The sequence below is a fragment of the Talpa europaea genome (assembly GCF_964194135.1).
Source record: "Talpa europaea genome assembly, chromosome: 7".
Classification (NCBI taxonomy): domain Eukaryota; kingdom Metazoa; phylum Chordata; class Mammalia; order Eulipotyphla; family Talpidae; genus Talpa; species Talpa europaea.
Genome location: NC_140074.1, coordinates 40,200,061 through 40,217,519, shown reverse-complemented (window position 1 = coordinate 40,217,519; position 17,459 = coordinate 40,200,061). Strand labels below are relative to the sequence as shown.

The 17,459-nt window shown below is 38.4% G+C and overlaps 2 protein-coding genes across 2 annotated transcripts in view; one reads left to right on the top strand and one right to left on the bottom strand.

The window, feature by feature from the left end:
- Positions 1-11,586, bottom strand: part of LOC311172967 (uncharacterized protein C9orf85) — a gene marked incomplete at both ends in the record, with an annotated part of 42,161 nt that extends 30,575 nt beyond the window's left edge. The window contains one exon of the mRNA XM_084236602.1: positions 11,485-11,586. Within this exon, the coding sequence (XP_084092728.1) occupies positions 11,485-11,586 (102 nt within the window). The remainder of the gene's footprint in view (positions 1-11,484) is intronic.
- Positions 11,587-12,457: 871 nt separating this feature from the next.
- The window catches only part of ABHD17B (abhydrolase domain containing 17B, depalmitoylase), a gene marked incomplete at its 3' end in the record, with an annotated part of 39,771 nt that continues 34,769 nt past the window's right edge, over positions 12,458-17,459 (top strand). The window contains exon 1 of the mRNA XM_084238288.1: positions 12,458-12,671. The remainder of the gene's footprint in view (positions 12,672-17,459) is intronic.

Sequence of the window (17,459 nt, the reverse complement as noted above, 5' to 3'; positions counted from 1 at the left end):
TATATATAAAGAATATAAAAAGCTAAGGGCATGATCTGAATGAAAGATGCAAATCACCTAGAACAAAATACTACTATACTTTACTTCTACTGCACTTTCAAATGTGAATTTGTCTTATAATGCTTCCTATTTTATTCTTACATCATCCCTGCATGGGAGGAAGAAAGTAGTATTGTTATATATTGTGTTTCTAATTTGTAGAGAGTTGATATAACTTAACCATATAAGAGAGAGAGTGACTCAGGCACATCAGGAGTCTATAGAGTCTACTCCTGACTCCAAGTTTAGTTATTGCCCTGACTCCAAGTTTAGGACTCCATCCAGCAAGTTAAACTATAAAACATGTCACAGGTTGAAACTCAACACAGCATGTATCATGATCATTTCTCTGCTGTCCACAGGAAGAATTCAAAGAAGCATGAGCTAGTGTGTATTCAACACTATGCAAGGCATCTCAATGATTCAAAGACTTCTGTACAGTCCCTTTCTCACTGGCTTTAAAATCTAGTTAGAGAAAAAAAAAAATCTAGTTGGAGATATAAAAGTAGTTTGTCAGCTGTCTAGACAAAAGCATGAAGAGCAGTTTGAGAGTGAGCAATACATTGTTAGAGGGAAAAGAGTGTTTAAGAGATTAACAGACTGGCTTCTTCAAATTGGGCTTTCAGAAGCTTGGGATTGAGTAGTCACCATACATTTAGGGCAACAGTTTGCAGATTAAAAACTCCATCATTTCATTTTACATCAACCCAATGGGACAAAGTGAGAGGGCCATGTAGCTCTACTTATGGCAAATTTGCAAATGTGTCATAGAATGAATGGGAAAGGCATTTTGTTTTCAAGGATTGTTCATTAATTTTAAGCACTCAAAAAGTTTCAGATCAAAGTCTAAAGTAATACAGGCTTAATCTAAAATAAAAGCAATTCATCTTCTTTCATACCTTCTTTGTATTTCCACCACTGATATATTAAAATTAGAACTAAATTTCATCCACAAGCAGAATCAAGAGGTTATGTGCAAATATTCACACAGGTCATAGTGGTTCAGCCGTTTCTGAAAAGTATGTGACTTGATAATTGACAGAGAATAAGGTGATTCAAATAACCATTTATACAGAGAGGAGAAATTCCATGTTTTCAATGCTAAATTATTTGAATAATATTGCAGTTCAATTGTTACCTTACTAATTGAAATGAAAGTACATTTTAAAACCTTAATTAAGTTATTTTTAAAAACCTTTTCTTTTTTAAAAGAAAGTGTCAGAAAATTATTTTTTATACACTGGGTTTTATCATCCCAGCCAGACTATCAACAACAAGAAGGCAAGAACTAGGACTTATTTTCATCTTCATAATACTTAGCACAGATACCGGACAAATAACATGCATCCAAAGTTTAAAACGTTGATGATGATACTGATTTTTCTTCTCTATGGCTTCTCCACTACTTCAAACAAGACAAGGTCTTTAGTTTTGTTATATTTTCCATTATTTTCATTCCCTAGTTTGGTTGAAATCTGAAATTATGGGTACAGATTTTATCTTCTAAAACATTTACCTTTTCTTTTGTTATGATTTGCACATAAAAATAACATTAACTTTCACCACCATATTATCAATGATGATTTAAAGTTAACTCAGTTTTACTAGGTTCTTGGTTTACCATTGTTTCTTCTATCATATATCTTTATATATTCTGAAGTCCATCCCTAACTAACTATACACATGTTTTTGACAAACTTGTAGTAAAGTGATTTTTACCTTGACATTCGAGCCGTAGCTTAGCTCCACAAAGAACTCTATAATTTAAAATACTTCCCCCATAGCACTTTGTAGACCTTAGTAACCTCTTTTTTCCCTTTTACCTAGAAAGTGATAGGGATTTTGTTCATTGGAGTTCAAAAATATCATCATTTTATGTCTAGAACCCTACTAAGGCCTAACATTTTCTTTAACTTTGAATTTTTTCCCTCCACTTTATACAATTTCTTCCCCATTCTCTTTGCCTTTCTAATTTCCTTTAGACACATAGTGGTTTTCCTAGCTCAATACTTTCTATCTCAAACATCATTTCATAATTTTTATTGTTTTGGTCTTTAAACTAGGTTTTCAACAAATCCCTTGATCTGACATCCCAAATTTCAGATTCAGTCTTCATTCTTGTCCATAGTGCTATTCAGCCATCCTATTAAGATGTTTACTTTATATTTCTGCAAGCATAATTAAAAGTTCATTAAAAAAGGTAATAGGTTTCTTTTCTTTAAACAGCAGTCTATCCCTGTTTTACGAATTTTGAGAACTTTTTCAATCATTAAGAATGGATATCAATTACATTTTTTTAAAGTTCTCTTCTATGCCTCATATTACCTTTGTTAACTGGACATGGGTGGTAATTTCTTGTCACACAGTTCATGGTTTTAATTTTCCTAAAAAGTTTGCCCCTTGGTAGTCTGCTCTATAAACAAGGGCATAAATCTGCACTGTCCAGTATGATAACTACTATTTACATGTGGCTATTCAAACGGAATTAAAATAAAATTAAGTTGAAAGTCAATTTCTTGGTGGCACTAACCACATTTCAAATGCTCAATAAATATGACTAGTGGCTACCACACAGCATAGCACTGATATGGAATATTCCCATCATCACAAAAAGGTTTTCTGGACAGTATTTGTATAAACAGTATCAGACCTAGAATGGTTATTAAAACAGAATTGAAGTGAACTCGTTCTGGAAGTGAATTCAAATATTAGTTATATTTTCCTTGGCTCAGGCTAATAGAAAAAAAATTAACAGCTTGATAGCTTCTGCTTTAGGTGGATGTTTTAGAAAGCATGTTGCTTCCAAGAATATGGGTTCTCTGAGACAGAAATGGATCAGGAATATTGACCTGCCTTTGTCTGTCATGGCATTTCCCCACTTTAGAGTTGTTCTGACTTTAACTTGAAGTCAAATGTTCGAGCAAGCCACTTTGGCAGAAAGGACCGGGGAGAGTTTGTAAATTCTATAACAACAATGGTATTATTCTAGAATTTTACTGGAAAAACTCCTGACTTCTATTTATATTATAGATCCATAAATTGTTTAGTTCATCAGTTTGATCTTCTCCCTACTTTAAATTTCCTTAATGTTTTTTTCTGCTTTTTTAGTTTTCTAATACCTTTTTACTTTTGTCATTTTAATGAAATTTGGGGGAAACAAAGAAAAATGCATGTTTTATATCAGCCATTTGAGTTAGAAAATTGTATAAAATCTGACTGATTTTTCTTCTGAGTAGTGAAAAGAAGGCCTTAATAAAAGTGTCTCCCCAAATGGCTTAAAACTACCATTAACTATTAGAGAAACCAGGGAGATATTTTACCTAAGTATAACAAATGCAGTAGAGCAAATATATAGCTGACTTTGAAATCATCAATGTGGGTCAAAGAACTGTTCAAGATTAACAGGTTTAAAATAAGGTGACAACATCACATATGTAAAAAACTTGACCATAATATTCTTTAAAATAGGTAATAGGTGACAATTTATCCCACATGACTATTCTGACTTTATTAAAAACTAGATCTAGCCTATGGCCCACAAACATTCATATTTATAAGACACACGATATCATATTACCCTAATGTCTTGTGATACAGGCTAATGATAGCATACAGAAGATTCACATATACAAGTATATACCATGAGGTCAAATACATTACTCAAATTGATGACTTCAGTGACGTGAGTAATTTCAAAACATACAAGTAAGCCACCTGGTAAAAGAGGGTTGAGCACTTAATAATATATAAATCTTCACAGAACAACAAAGCATTTAAAATAATCCTTAGCTAAGCTTGATTTCATGATGTTGTAAATGGCCTACAATACCAAATGACCTTCAAAATCAGATCTCATTAATATAAAGTTACTGTATATTTTTACTGCTGTTGGGCCATGACTGAAAATTATTATGTACACACAGCTCGATCACCTACAAGAAATACTTCCTTGTTAATGAGCTGACTCTGTCAAAGTAAAAACAAGGAAAATGTGTAGGAAACTTACTTCAAAAAAGGACAATCTGAATAATTATTTTAACTTTAGATTGTATATCCAACTAGAAATGAGCATAGTAAAATAGCCAAGAAATGTCCACCATCAAGTCCAAAAATGTCACCAACCTCATGAATAAGCAAATAGACCGGAAGAGAATTAGGACCAAAATTGAGATAATCAGCTCCAAAGCTATGGGAAAGTTCAAGTTTACTTTTTATATTTTAAGTATTCCTCTTAAAGGGAACAAATCAACTACATCAAGTTCTTTCAGCCTACAGAAGCACTATATGAAATTGTATCATATCGAATGTATTTAAGCAATTAAGATGATCCACAGGGATGCTTTTCCATATTCCCTAATACTATTTCTGAAAAGTGAGACTGGGCATCTTGGTATTTCTACTTCTCTTTCCTTCGCCTTCAAAAGCCATGACTTTAAGGATATTTAAAAATATTTCATATCTATCCAAGACAATGGACAGTTACATTTGAGAAGAATAGTAGTGACTACAAGAGGTCACTGACATTCCCTTGTGTCCTCTAGAGATGGATGGTATTTGTTTATATATACATGGAAGAGAAAGAAGTCAAGACACATATATTTTTGATTAATATGACATGATCACATGTGTGGTGAGGCCAGTAAATGCCACAAGGAAGTAGGGAGACATTCCAGAAAAGACATAACAGGAGTAGTAGCATGTGAACATGGTGAAAGAATGAACCTTCATTTACATAATGCTTACCACTGCATGCTGGGGACATGTGAGCATTTCCATAAACCTAAGTTAGCCCTCACAATACAGCTAAACCCACTAAACTCCCGACAAATTAAGAAATGTGTCCAAGATTACACAACCAATAAATAGCACAGATGTTTACTGAGATCTTTTGACTTCAAGATCAATCTATCTACCAAAGCACATTGCCACCATCTTGAACAAAGTTTGACAACTTTGATCAAAAATCCAAAAACTCACATCTGAAATCTGACAAAAATTGGCAAATATTTTTCCTACACAATGCACTTCAAAATATCTTTATTCTTCAAATAACCTGACCAAGAACAAACCGAAACAGACCACATCTACTTATAAAAATGGCCTAAATTGATCATACTGGATTTTTAATTCCTGGCTTGAGTTCAATCCATTCAGAGATTCTTTTCGGTAAAAAGGCTTTAGTCAATCAGTCTTCTTATCAAAGAGCCTATTACCTAAGAACAGATTCGTGTTCATGCTTTTGCCACCACATAATGTAATGTTCTCATTTTGGCAATATGCATACTTACTTTCGATCTTGTTTTAGAAAAAAACCTTCACAGACTCATATCCTCTTTCTGGTCCCTCTCTCTTCCTTTTAAGAAGGCCTCTATTCATCTACTCAAACATCACTTATGAAGCCTTCAATGTGCCAGGAAATCCTCAAAAATGAGTAAAAGAGAACCCTCATTTTCAAAAATTTCCCAGTGTAACAATAACTATATCTGATCTTTCTCATTTCATTGTTTTCAGATTAAAGTTCCAAACCTACAACCTTCAAAGAATCAGTGCCCATTCTTCCTTTCTGCTTCTTTTATCTCATTCATTCAACTTCTCCTTCATCCTTCATCTCCAAGCTGTATTATCTTCTTGAGAAAACTCTCTCAATTATAAGTTTTTCACCCTTTATTTCTGAATTATTGTGGTACTGCCCCCTGCTAGCCCTTATCGCAATATTTAACACAATGTGATTGTTATTTACTTCAATCATCAACTGCATATTCAATATCTCCTGTGTACCAAAACCTGGCTAGCTATTGAAAAAGACATAAAGGAAACCTGTCTTCAGGGATGTCATATTCTAAAGTAGATTTAAATAAGATAAACAAGTAACAAACAGTACGTCAGAAAGTAATGAAAAGGTTATGAAAATTCACATAATAAGACAGCTCAGTTTTACTGATAAATTGAAAGAGAATGTGAGAAAACGCCAAGTCACGGGTGATTCTTGAGAGTTTTGGCTTAAGGAACTGGGTAAATGGTGAAGTCACCCATGCAGTTGGGGAACACTGAAGGAGGACAAGGTTTAAGAGTTAAAGACTTAAGAGTCATTTTTTTTTGGCCATGTTAACTTGAGAGTCCTTTGAAATCTTCAAGAATAGAGGTCAAGTAGATAGCTCAATAAACAAACTCTGCAGCTTAGTAGAGAGGTTGGCCTGGAGTTCCAGATCTGAAATGTATCAAAATAAAGATGATATTTAAAGCCATGGACTGGGTTGAATGAAGAAATTATTTCAGGAGCTTGCTTGAAAGGCAAATATTACTAAGCAGTTGAGTGAGGAAAGGACTGAACAATATTAACCGAAGATTTGGCAATACAGAGATGAACGACCTTGACAAGAGTGACTTCAGTGGGTACAAAAACTATTTGGGTAGGGATAGAAACAATGGGAGGTAAAAAATGTAAAGAACCAGAAGCTTTTGTATATAGAAGAAGAAAGAGAGTGACGCTAGAAAAAGAACACGGATTCTAAGAAAGTTTTTTTTTTTTTTAAAGAAGTTGAAATAAGACAGAAACAAAGACAGATCTAAGAAAACATGGAAAACTGAGGATCCTGAAACCTTTAAGTTTTTAGGTAAGCAAGAGGGAATGAGGCCCATGGTGTAAGTGGAGGGACTAGTCCTAGCAGACATTTTATTCACTGTAACAGGAAAGAGCACATGTGTACAGATGCAAGTTTGGTAGATGTGACGGTACAATAATAAAGATCTGGATTTCAGTAGGGTTAGAAATCTACCAAACAAGGACCATAAGGCAAAGAAGGATAAGGGAGCTGACATATATGTAAAAGAACAGTTAGAGTGATGGAACATGGACTCCAAGCTAGACAAGAAAAAAATGACATGAATGAGGTACAATGAAAGTAGAGGGTTAATGGAAAAAAGCATCCAGTGGAATTAAAAAATATATTTCAGGAAAAAGGAAAGCAGAGAATAAATGGTAGGCAAGTTTTTCTTTTCTTTTAAAGTTTAAAGTTTACCTCTTAGCAGCAGTAAGTTTAGGGTTAGATTTCTGAGGTGGAGGAGCTAAAAACTGAGAGACCAGATGTTGGATGAATTATCCATGGAGATGAAGCAATGACTAATTAGACAGGATCCATGGAAAGGCAGTGTGCCAGGTACTGATGAGGTGTATAACCAGAAAGTGAGTACAGGTCAGGAGAGATAACAGTCTGATGGCATGTATTTCAGAAGAGCTGGGGTTTTTTGTAAGAAATAGACTGAATCAGCAAATGGAAAAAAGAATTCTAAATGGGAAGTCACAGATGTGGAGTGAGAAAACATTATCATTTATGGATTGCAGGGAAACAGAGTTCTAGGAATAATCAGGTAGGATGAGAAAGTGAAAGAAATTTTATTTTCAATACTGTATCTCCATTTGATACAATAAACTATAGATTCCAGGTGGCAAATTGAAAAAATTAGGGAGGGGGGACATTAAAAAGTTGGAAGATGACATCAAATGAGTATATGTACAAAGTTAAATGAGGATAAGATTTCCCAATAATAATGGCTAACCTGGGAATGTTGGACACTAAAAAATCAACCAAAACAAATAAATAAGCACTCTATAAAATGCATAAAATCGGATCAGTATCTTTCCACTAAATTCTCTTTCTGCTTAAGGTAGCAACTAAAGAATCTTAATGATAATGACCTTACACACATCAGGCAAGTTCAGAAAAGGAATGTTTATTTAACTCCTTCAAAACACATAAGTGTCATCTGACTTAAAGTGACAAGGAAAATCTCAAAAAGGAATATTATGTATGTTAGCTATTTCTCTATCCCCTTTGCATTTCAAATTCTTCCTTTCACAAAAGTCAACTGAGAGAAAGGAAGCAAAAAGGAAGGCTGGCATGAGTTGTCAGCAGGGTTGTTCTGAGGACAAGCAGGATTCTCTGTACACCTGCCTGTGACCTCATCATAACACATGTGCTGGTGTGGAAAGAGTACCCCAGCTTAAAATAACAAACGCTGCAGCAGCCTTTACTCTCAGCCATGAGCTTCTTTGAGTAATTCTCTACTATAGTGTTTCTCTAAACAGAAAATGACCTATTTGGAGGACACAATATAAATTATTACTTTCTCTTAGATGAACTAATTTATCTGGATGAAGAATTCTGAGAGTACCTTTTTTTCTTACAATGCAGTATTTAACTTTCTGCAGACATAAGGATTAACAATTATAAAATTTCAAAACACAGAAGCCTACTATTCCTCAACACAAGAGAGCATATTAAGACATATTAATTTCAATTGTCATTCACTAAACATAAAATGTAATGTTTAAAATATATGATTGATGTAAAAAAAAAATTACATTGTAGTAGGCCTCATGTTAAGAAACATACAGATTGACCAAATAGGAGATTCAGAAGGCCAAAAGACACATGGAAAAATACACAGCATCACTTATAGTAAGAGAGATGCAAGTCAAAACCACGATGAGATATATCGTGAGAATCACAAATATTAAAAAGACCCCCAACAAGTGCTGGAGAGCATACAGAGAAAGAGGCACCCTATTACACTGTCGGTGAGAATGTAAACTGGTGTAGCCATTTTGGGAGGTGATCTGAATTTACCAGATCACTTTATAAATATATAAAACCAGGATTCCCACTCTTGGGCATCTATCCCAAAGACGTGGAAACAACCTAAGTGCCCACTGATAAGAGGACTGGATCAAGATGACCTGGTATTTCTACACAACAGCATACTGTTCAGTCATAAGGAAAAGTGAAAAGTTGCCATTTATAGCAACTTTTAGAAAAAGTTCAAGAGAATTATGCACAGTAAAGCAAGTCAGAATGACAAAGATGAATATTGGACATTTATATGGTGGACAATTTGACAAAGCAAAATACTTATAAAAACTAGCAGACATGAATAAACAAAGTGAGGTTTCCAAGATTAAGAGGGAAAGGAGAGATAAAGGGGTGTAAGGAATGGTGGTGGGGAAAAAAAAGCATGCAGAATCACTCTTGGCTTCAAGTGGAAGCCAATGCAATGCAGGTACATGGAATATCAACCAGCAAGGATGAAATTATTTTTGTATAAAAGGGGGGAAAATAAAAGATAAATAATAACAGAGAAAATAATATTAAAAAAATAAAAGAGCTTCCCTAGTTTTTATTAGGGATAATTTTCTTATGTAGATCATTATGGCCACCATGCCATTGATTAAGTCACCTTATCAATTAAAAAAGTATGAATTTAATAACAAATGGATGGGGGTGGGGGCTATATTCAACAGAGATCCATTTAATAGGCAGCATTGGTGAATTCTATCAAAGAACATTTCCCAATTTGGAAAAAGATCAAAGGAAATCCCAGGTGATCTCTAGTGTGCCAAAAAGAGATGGCTACTCTGACTAAAGTGGATTTGTACTGACCCACCCGCGATTTGTTCAACGGTTTTCCACCTGTTTAACCCTTACTTATTAATGCCCACTGAGTGAGATAACATTTACCCTATGACTGGCACTTCATCACTCAGACTAAAATTACTCACACTAGCTTTGAATGGGACTGCTTTACCTAAACTTCCCAATAAAACATCTGTCATTCTCCAACTTCTAATCTCAATAAAGTCAAAATAAACTATATGGGAAAGGAGGACATAAGAACCTGATGCAGGATCCCTACCAAATAATAAGGTACAAGTATTCAATTATTTACACGATCCTTTAAGGAGAGTTACAGAAAACCATGTATTGCTTAATATCCCTTCTTTTGATCAATCAGCTTTTTGGTGTAAAACATAATAACCATGACAGGGTCCAACACTTCAGACAAAATCTTGGCTTTAGATAATTGCACATAACTGGTTAAAGTACTGTTTTTAAAACGCACACAATTATTAGGTCTCTATTAGACAGATGAACAATCAACCCAAAGATCTTCTCTCAGTAAAATACCATCTTTATATTTTTTCCTGTCCTCCAATAACAAAAACAGATGGTGGTCCTACCAAATTGACAGATGAGATTTCCCCATGATTTAAGAGGCAAAGGAATTAAGGGCTACACAAAATGAAACTTGTGACTGAACTTGAGAACCATGAGAGCATCTAAGATCATAAAAACAGGGATGTTGGATAATGCCAAGAAAATGCACAAGGACAAATGTACAAACTCTAGTACAAGAAATATAAGTACAAGAAGTCTTGTACTTACAAGTACAGTAAGCTATACTGTAGCTAAATACTTCATGAAAGTGATTTTTATTGTCTGATGAAAAATAAAGAGTTAAATACTTTTGCAAAATCAGGATAAGAATACAGGATAAGACATAGACATCTATTCATAGTAGACACAGACATCTATTCTGGCCGAACAAAATTTTTGTTCTGGTCGAATTTATCATAATTTGTATTTATGTATCTTTTTGCTTGCTTATTGGCCAATGACCCAGAAAACTATAAACTCCCTGAAGGCAGAGACAACTCTTTTTAGCATTTAGAAAAAAAAAAAAAAGGAAAGGAAAAGGAGAGCATAGGTTACTAGAAACAGTTCACTTTGCTTTCTTAACCAATATTGAGGAATAAATCACTTGTTGGAAACCTATTGTGACCCAGGTCATTTCTGTACCTCCTTTAGTTTAACAATCTCTCTTGGCAGGTTTCTCATTTGAGACCAAAGTACATCTCAGAGAAATTTAATGTTAGATAACTTGCTTAAGCCACACACCTAGTAAATTTAAGCTCTGGTTTACATGAGGTTTATCTGATGTGATGCTGGCCCCCACGAAGCTCTTTTCTTCAATTATCTCTGCTCCATACAACCTAAAATCTCCTGCTATCTAGACAGCGAGAAATTTTTTTCCAGCTTACAGAAATCCCACGAAATTATAAACAAAACAAGCACCTTTACATTAATCAAAAATTTGATCCTCAAAACAGTCTTACAGAAAGAAGACAAATTCCCATGATGGTGAGGACACTGAAGCTAAGAACGTCTGTTTAAGCCCTCACGAGCTCCCTACACATCTATGAGCTTGGGGTCTTCCAAAAAGAAAGGGGCTGCATAAACCTGTTACAAAATTTGAAAGCAGCACAGGTGCCCTAAGCCTCCCCACCCTCTTTTATTATTACAAGTACGTGATGGAGAAGGGGGCGTTCAATGAGTCCTTTTCCCCAGCTGCACTTGAGGTCTGATGAGGGTCCTCGCTCACTTTTTTGTGCAATTAAAGTGTGGCCCGCCAAATATATTTACGAGCTCGCACATCCAGGTCAAAGAAAGGGCGTGGGAATATCATTTTAGAAAGGGTTGCACTGCAGCCAAGACTAACTCTGGGCTGCAGTCCACACACGCCCTCGCCAACTCCTCTCATTTCCTTTTTCCCCGTCCACTGACCCATTCCTTTCCTGGAGTCAATTTACTGCAACAGGCAGGTTCCTACCTTGGTCTGAACACTCTTATCAAACTTGTCATTTTTGAAGCTAAACGTGTTCTGGTGCTTCTGAGGCCGGGAACGGGCCACGTTCCCCTTCTGGGAGCTCATGGCCGACACTACCACCTCCTCGCCCCGGGACGAGAAGCGCTCAGCGATGCCGGCGCTAGAATTTCCCTCCAGAGTCGAAGTTACAGTCAGCGACCCGGAAGGGTTTCACCCAGCCCTCCGCCCACCACCCCTCGGCCCACGTGACTCCTCCCGGAGGTCAAATGAGACTCTCCCGGCCCCCGGCTCTCGGGGATCGTCCACGCGGCCCAGCCTCGACCCCTCCCCCGCCGCGCAGCCTCCCGCTCCCGCACCGGGAGTAGAAAACCCTCTTTTCTTCGAAGCGACAATCCCCACCATTGGTCCCAACGTGGCAGTCCATCAAGACAGAGAGCCAGGGAACCTTCGATTCTATTGGCTCCTCTTTTCCGCAATCCCCGCCTCCTGCCGATGTTCGCTCAGCCACTCGCGACGCCCGATTCCTCTGCGCGCCTCGTGATTGGTGGGCGTCAGGCTAAGCTGGCTGCGTCCCGCCCCTCTCCTGGCTCGCAGGCTGGATCCCGGGCCAGCTTTGGCACCTTCCTCCAGTCAGTGACCAACTCGTAGCCCAGTGAGGTCCCTGCTCACCCTTGGGGTTCCCTTCCAGCCTCGCTCCCGCCACTACCGTGAGCCTCGCGGCCGCCGGCTGAGGAGACGCAACGCGGGGAGGATTCCCGAGAAGAAAGACCTGGCTGGGTCGGGGTGGTGTCTGCGGCGCCAGGAAAGGAGGTGGCGGCGCCGGCGACCACGGCCGCGCGGGGACGTGAGGCCCGAGAGCAGCCGACGGCGGCGGTGGCGGCTGCCGCTCCAGCGCCTCGCGCCGCGGCCGTTAGTCAGCACATCGCGAGCACGCGTGGGGGACCCGGGCCGGCGCGAGGCGAGAGTCGGGGGCGCGAGCCGGCCGCCTCAGGCGCCGCCGTCCTTGGCCCGTCCCGGCGCCGGGGGCCGCGGCCTCGCCCCCCCTCCTCAGCCGGGCCCGCCCGCAGGCCGGGAGAGTCCGGCGGCGGCGTCCGGTGAGGAAGCGCGCCTCGTCGCAGACGTCGCGTCAGCAGCGCCTCCCCGCCGGCCTTTTCTCCCCTGACGCCGCGGCTGCGGCCCCTCCGGTGCAGGTGCGTTGGGTTCGCGGGGGGCCGGGGCGGCGCGGCCGGAGACGGGGAGGGGGGCGCTAGGCCGGGCGGCGCGGGCGCGGGAGGGAGCAGGCCGGGGCCGGGCTGGGGGGAGGGGAGCGGGAGGTGTCTTTGTTGTTGGCGACCGGGATCCCTCTCCGCGCCGGGGAAGGCGGGGAAGCCGCTTCCGACCGGGTTGCTGCTGCCGGGAGGATTCTCCGTGGAGGGAGGAGGAGGTGGGTTCCCTGTGGGGCGAGGCGCCGGGGTCTGGGGGTGGGGAGGGGCAGGCTGGGAAGACCTTGCTTGGGGTTCTCCTTGCAGAGGAGGGTCTCATTTCACCACCACCCCCCCCCTTTGCTTTTTCTCCCCGTGGACAGAGAGGCGAGGTTAGGCTCGCGTTCCCCTAAGGCACTCGGGGTTCGCGGTGCGGGAGAGCTTTCTCCTCGATGTCCCGGCGGTCTCGAGTGCAGCTGGGTTCTGCACCATGCTCGATCACTGGTGTATTCCGGTCTGGCCGTCGTACGGTTCATCTTACCTGTTTTAGAATTATAGGGTAGGCGCCTCAGTCGTCGTTTTTGCATTGGAAAATTAGAGGTTTTGTTTGGATTTTTTTTTTTTGAACCCTGAAACGAAAGTTCTGACAAGTCAGGCTGTACTGCTGTGCAGAGGGCTTTTGTGAAGAAGAGAGTGTTGTTGAACCCCGACGTCTTATTTTAAAAAAACAATGTTTAAATCTTGACCTATGATAAGGTTTCTTTCAACCCCAGGGCGCGCATATATTTTTATACATACATATATGTATTAAGGTATGTGGTGAATTTGGTATGAAAGGAGGAATAACGGAATAAAGAGGGGTGACCTTTAAATTTTGGCTGTTTGTGAAAAGGTACTACTGGTTTTTTTTTTACTTCCTGTTACATGCAATCATTGATCCACAAGGTGACTTACTGAATTTTTTTAAAGGCTCCAATAAATGGGATTTTAGAGATACTGTATCAGCATTTGAAACTGCCTAATGAGTCTGAGTAAGAAATCAGGTACATGTTGTAATAGCGTTCATCTGTTTACATTAACAGGAAAAGTTACACTAAAAAGAGCTTTTCTCCTCCATAAAGAGTTTGTCTCTTCATATGTTTATCACATAAATGTATTTGGGTGACATACTGTTGGCATAGCCAATATTTTGATGATTATCATAATTCCCAGTGTTCTAATTTGAGACTGCCCAACTCTTTGCTGGTTGGTAAATTTTTATTTTGGGAAGTAGAGTGGTGACTTACTTAGGAAGAACAGTGGAGACAGCCAGTGTTAGAAAAGAAATAAAATCCCTGTTTTGCAATAATTGCTATGTTGTGATCCAGGAGGAGATGACTAGCACCCTCACCCATATTTTGACCTCTCTTTTTTCCTCCTCTTGTATTAATAAGGTTAATTGGCAAGGAAAGCTAGATTTTGAGTAGACTAGGCAGTTTTAATTTTGTCCCTTGCTATGCAGTACTGCAGTTAAGTGGCTTCTTTCCTTGAGTGTCTCTTGCCTATTTTAAAATGTGTATGAAATGACATCTGACGAAGAATTTTCTATTTCCTGTGACAAACAGAATTACCATAAAACCTCATGGCAAAATAATGTTTTTGGTAGCTTAATGAACACAGAAGAACTAGGCAATTAGTGTCTGTTCCAAGTTCTGTCACTGCATTGGTTTACAACTCCAGGCAAGCTACCCCACATCTGAGTCAGTTTCTCCATCTGTAATATAGGGCTAATAAAATGTGCCACCTGCTCGCTTTACAGAAAGGGCACTGAGAACTAACAGTTAACAGTGGTTATGAGACGTAGTTTTAGTTAAATGCAAGTACTTTTTAATGTACTTCTCTTGTTTTGATGTTATGAATCTCAATTTGATGAAGAATTAGCTAAAGAAACAGTTGTAAAGGGATTATGCCTACCCATTGACCACCATTTAGGAGTTTGTAAACTCCAAATTTCCTCCACTTTCAGATTGATGTTACATATTTAGAATCAGTGATGACAAGTCAGTAGAAAGTAACAAATTACCTTAGTTGATTTACTTATTGGTAGCTTTTTTTTTTTTTAAGATTTATTTATTTATGCATACAAGAATTGGGGTGTGAGCCAGAGGGGCCGGATGGGGGAGAGAGGATTTATGAGAAATGGAGTGGGGGAGTAGAACAGGTGGATCTACTAAAATACACTGCTGAGGGGAACTGCAAGGGAGACAGAAGGGGTCTGCTGTGCCATGTCAGTTAAGCTCCCTGGCTGGGGATCGAACTTACGCTCCTCATGCTGCAGTGGCTGGCAATAGCTTGAAAGTGCTGAGACTTACCTCCTGCTTCACCAGGAAGGCCCATGATAGCTCTTATTTTTAATATCCAAGGTTTTGCTCTCAATTCTCAGAAATCACCTGTCTTCACTGTTTAAAATTTCTCACACGCACACTCCTTTACTTATCTCTCAAACCTAGCCTTGTGAATTGGGAGAGAAAATGATGTTTTATGACTTTACAGATGAAATCAAGCCCAGGAAAGTTAATTATTTGAATTGTGTAAAGCTACACAATTTGCAGAACTGAGAATTGGACCTGGGTCTTCTGATGTCCAGTCCTGAACTCTTCAGTGTTTTCTGAACACCTGTATAGACCATTTCAGATGAAATGAGAAATAATATAGCAATATATAGGATGGCACCATACAATACAATGAATAACTTTGGATGCACTACCCATGTGAGGAAATAAAACTACAAAACAAAATGAAGATTCCTCTCTTTTGTACCTCTCTCAAGACCTCCTCTTCACTATCCCTAGTATTATTTGGAAATTGACTTACATCCTTCCTATCATTGTGTTTATGCTTTACTGCTTACTTTTATATCCATGAACACTATAGTTTTTACTCTGATTATGACTGTTTAAATATGTTTATATCTAGTTTGCTTTCTTCACTCAACTTGCCAGGCTTTATCTATGTTTATTCAGGTAGCTATAGTTTGTTTATTTTTACTCTTATAAGGCATATGTTCCATTATATGACTATATCAGGTTTCATTTGGTCATTTTAGTTGCTTGCAATTGTTTGCATATTAAGCAGTATTGTAGAAATATTCTTGTATATGTTTACCGAAATAATAAACTTTTCAGTGAAGTTTGAACAAAAATAAAAGTGCAGGCTTATCTACACTGTGATTACCTTAAAGATTTTTATCTTAAAGGAATACAAATATACTTTAAGTTCTTTTTATAGATATCTGACCTTATTTCCCTCCCCCCACTGCCCATTCCCCAAAATTAGTGTCCAGCAGAATATTCAAGTCATGGGAGATGGGGCAGAATTATCTTTTTGTACCAAGAGTGCTTGGCATCTGTTCCCTCCCCCCCGCCCCCATTGGTTATAACAGCTAATACATAATCAAAGAGACATTTTGCACTGGGATATAAATCTAGTTAATAGATTGCTAGAACACAAGGTATGAACTGCTTCAATTTTGTCATATAACTAGCAGTTTTCTTTCAAACTGTCAGTCAAAAAAAGGGTCTATTTTCTCTCTTTCCAAATACTGTTAAGTTGTGCCATTCTGAGGAGTACAAAATGGTGTTTCATGGTAGTTTTCATTTGCATCTCCCCAGTTAGTGCTGTGGTTACACTTTAATTTTTTGGCTTTTCCTTTTTCCATGAATTACCTATGGCCTTATTGGTTTATAAGTATTTTTTATGTATTCTGGAAAACAGTACGTGGTACTGCATAGGTTTATAAATATTTTCTTGCACTTGTTAGCATGCCTTTTCACTGTGGTGCCTTTGTGAACCAGAAGTTCTTTATTTCAATGTCAGTTCTATTAATATTTCATGATTGTAAAAAATTTTAAAATGCTATTATATCTTCTTTCAAATTTACCTTTTTCACATTTAGATCTTAACAAAGTTATTAGCGTATAATGAAGTATTTCTTAATTATAGTAAGATTGCCATATTTTTAAAAATCTCAGTATCTTCTCATGGAATTATGATAGTTGATCAGATATCTTTTATAATATCCTCTTGTGGTGAAACTCAGATTTGGCAGTTCTGTCATTCCAACCTTTTTATTTTCGGAAACTACTGCTTTAGAGTTATGTTACATCTGTGCCTCAAATTCAGTCATAATGCGATATAGAAAGTGAACAGGTATTTAAATGCTGATCTTTCATCATCATGTGTATCCGCTTTTCACAGTTTCGTTTTACATGTATTTTAGTTATTATTTTCATGGCTGCAAATTTTTAAATAATACTTGTGGCCCTAGTTTTTTAAACAGAATTTCATAGCAGATTTAAACACTGATGTTAATTTGACTCAGCTATAAGTTCTGTTTTCCCAGGAATTAAAGTGAGAATGATTAAACAGTTTCTTGAATATAAAGACAAACCTTATACTGTATATAAGCCACTATTCTTTTGGGGGTACATCTTAAACAAAACAGAAAGATCCCTAACGTACCACCATACACTATACACAATAAATAAAATGTTTAAAACTGATAGTTATTATAATAGGATATAGAGTTAGTATAATAGAAAAGGTAGAGATGGATAAGGAGAATTCAAAGGAGGCATTTGGATCTATTACACAGGGTGGCTAGGGTATGCCTCACTGAGAAAGCAGAGATGTTCAGTGAAGGTATTAGCCATCTAGATATTAGCAAAATCATGGAAGAGTGGACAGAATATAGTCTTGAAGTCAAACCTGTGTTCCTGGCTCTCCCACTTAGTAAGTTGTGTGAACCTGGACGAGTTA